This window comes from Hibiscus syriacus, unplaced genomic scaffold (genome assembly GCF_006381635.1).
Source record: "Hibiscus syriacus cultivar Baekdansim isolate YM2019G1 unplaced genomic scaffold, ASM638163v2 tig00111743_pilon, whole genome shotgun sequence".
NCBI lineage: Eukaryota > Viridiplantae > Streptophyta > Magnoliopsida > Malvales > Malvaceae > Hibiscus > Hibiscus syriacus.
In genome coordinates this window covers 473,398-476,245 of record NW_024063167.1, presented here as the reverse complement: position 1 = coordinate 476,245, position 2,848 = coordinate 473,398, and the positions used below count along the sequence as shown (strand labels likewise).

The following is a 2,848-nucleotide window of genomic DNA, read 5'->3' as shown; positions in this document are numbered from 1 at the left end:
ACTAAAGTTTATTTTTTTAATTTAATTACTTAAATTACTCATAATTTAATCACTCTAACTTTCAAATTTATTTTTTATTTTTAATTATATATTAATAATATAATAATAAAAAGTAATGTCACAAAATTTATTAATAAAATAAATTAGAGTGATTAAAATAGGAGCAATTTAAAAGTTGAGTAGTTAAATTGAAATTTTTTAAACTTTAGTACCAAAATAAGAAGGAGAATATAGTTGAGGGATGAATGATGTAATTTATACATAAAAATGTTGTGTGGTCAAGTTTTTTACAGCGAGGTACTAAAACAAAATAAAAATAAAACGTTAGATATGCTTTTAAAAAAAATTAAAAATTTAAATACTAAAACATATCAAAACTGATAGTTTATGTACTAAACACGTAACTTACCCTAATGTATGTCGGATTAGTTCACATATGGGTTTGGCCTAAAAATTAATTTAGATTTTGAATTAGATAAGATATTTCTAAACCAAAATCGGATCAAATATAAATATAAAATTTAATCTTTGAATCGGTTCGGAAAAAAAAAAACATTATCCTACTAATGTTGGATTTCTCAATTGATTGCAATAATATTGCCAATTTAAATTTAAAAAATTTATAAATTGTATAAGGATTATTATTTGCTCGGTTAATTTTAACCTCAAAACTATTTTGATTCATTAGTTAAAATTTTTATAAAATGATTTCATATTTGGGTAAGTTTAAGATTTTTTATTCGAATTTATCCTTATATTTTATAATTAAAAATATTTAAAAATAAATATATTATTTATATCAATTACGAGAGTATTGATCATTCTCTCATCATATAATGTAGGCATCAAAATTTCATCCGCAAGAGCCGTCCGATTATGTAATAAGTTGAGCCACTTGACTTGACTGACGCCATGGCTGATCTCAAACTGATCATCATGTACATACATATATACATACATACTAGATTTTTCTGTGTATGGGTCCCATCACATGCCAATCCCTTGATTGATGTTGATCGATCAATTTACATTGCGGTTTCAACATCTTTGAGTTTTAAAGCAAAGCATCATATTCAGAATGCTTATCAGTAAAAATGTATTTTTTTAACTGTAAAAACGTAATAAAAGTCTGTCACGGACTTCAATGTTTAGACTTTAGATGCAGCCCGTAAGAGGGAAAAGCTGAAACTTTCAAAGCATTGACCAATGCAAAATTGGAAACAACATTTTTAGCTTTTTTAAACCATAGTTTACAGCATCAAACAAAGTTCACTGTAATGCAAGTTTCTAGTTACAAACTTACCCCTTTGTTTTTAACCCTTCGTCCTCGGGCAAAACATTCCAATGACCTGTCTGGTTGATATCGTTTTTTAACACTCGTTAACGGCTCAACCGTTAACCTGAAACATGAAAAAGAACTAATAAATAAATGAAGTGTAAAGCTAAGAGACAAAGCCTTGGAAACTGGTGAACGTGCGCCTTGCAGAGAAAATTAAACGGGAATGGGAAACCAAACCCCTTGGTATTACTTCTCTCACAGGGTACAATGGTAGTTGATGTACAACCCACACCTCGGTGAGGAAAATTTTTCAGATTTACAAATCTAAACAACCCAGATTGATTAACTAAAACAAATATTTCATGGGTTTTTTTGGGTCAGAAAAAGGCAGTAGAAAAATGTAAACAGAGAAGCAACTGAGCAGCTTCACCTTCTCCAAAAATACTTTATTTTTTTGCTTCATCTGAGCATGGAGGTTAGAGACTGGAAAACAGCTTCATCACAGGGAATGGTGAGGCCCATGTCGTGATCGAACCCGAATTCTTCTTCAGCTTGATGAAGCAGGGTCTGGAACTCGGGTCGGGTCAAGAAGGAGATGGGAACAATGTATCTGGTCCTGTTAGGGCCAACGTAAACAACGAAATGACCTCTGGGGACGTCCAAAGGCAGACCTTGTTGGTCGTAGCTTTGCTTCTTGCCCAAGCTGGAGCATCTCTTTAGGATCTGCTTGATAACCGGTGTTTGAGGCAGCTTGTTGGATTTCTTGTTGATAGCCATCTCCTCCTCCCCACCTTTGCCTTCGAAGTGTCGAACTCGGGGAGGGTAAATGGGAGAAAGAGAGTTGGTGTGAAAGTATGGAGGGGGCATTCAAGGGGTATATATGGTGAGATAATAGAATTTTGAAAGAGAGAAAGAAAGCCATGTAGTGTACTCGTGGGGATAAAGGAATTAGGGTGTGTAATTAAAATTCGACTTAATTTAAAAAATTGATCCTCTTAATTTAATTTGATTAGAAAAAATTCATTTTAAATTGATTCGATTTATAATTTTATAAACTCAATTTAATTCAAAAAATAAATAAATTCTAGTTGAACTATGAAATAGAACTTAAATAACTCTACAATTTTTAATAATTAGTAGATTCATTTTTAAGTTTGAGTCGAGTTCCTGAACTTTGTGTGATGTATATATATATCACATATGAAAACATAAGAATATAAATATATGTATTATTTATAATTATAGAAAAACGTTTAAATTAAAACAAAAATTGAGTTATAAAATAAAATTTTGAATAATTTAAATTATTTTGATTTAACTTGACTTCACTCACCAAATGTTAACCCCTAATCTATTTAGGGGTCTGGCGTGAGTGAGCTCAAAGTACAAGCCTGATGGCAACCCAATCGGGATTACACCACTTTGTTGCCCTCCCAAAGGACATCACGGTCCCTCTTTCTCTCTTATACTTTCTCAATATCATATGCACTTGTTTAAAAATTTGAACTTTTTTTAGGCAAAAAAATAAAATAAAATTGAACCTTAAATTCTTTTAAGTCACATCATATT

At 31.0% G+C, this 2,848-nt stretch overlaps 1 protein-coding gene across 1 annotated transcript; it reads right to left on the bottom strand.

Moving 5' to 3' along the window:
• Positions 1–1,306: 1,306 nt before the first annotated feature.
• On the bottom strand, positions 1,307–2,133 carry LOC120169000 (auxin-responsive protein SAUR50-like). Its single transcript, XM_039177240.1, has 2 exons — positions 1,710–2,133; positions 1,307–1,400 (listed from the first exon to the last, which is right to left on the bottom strand). Exon 1 carries the CDS (start codon positions 2,054–2,056, stop codon positions 1,739–1,741), a length of 318 nt encoding a protein of 105 aa, XP_039033171.1. The 5' UTR covers positions 2,057–2,133; the 3' UTR covers positions 1,307–1,400; positions 1,710–1,738.
• Positions 2,134–2,848: the final 715 nt, after the last annotated feature.

Coding starts and splice junctions, on each gene's coding strand:
- LOC120169000 (XM_039177240.1), bottom strand. CDS start 2,056: ATGGCTATCAACAAGAAATCCAACAAGCTGCCTCAAACACCGGTTATC.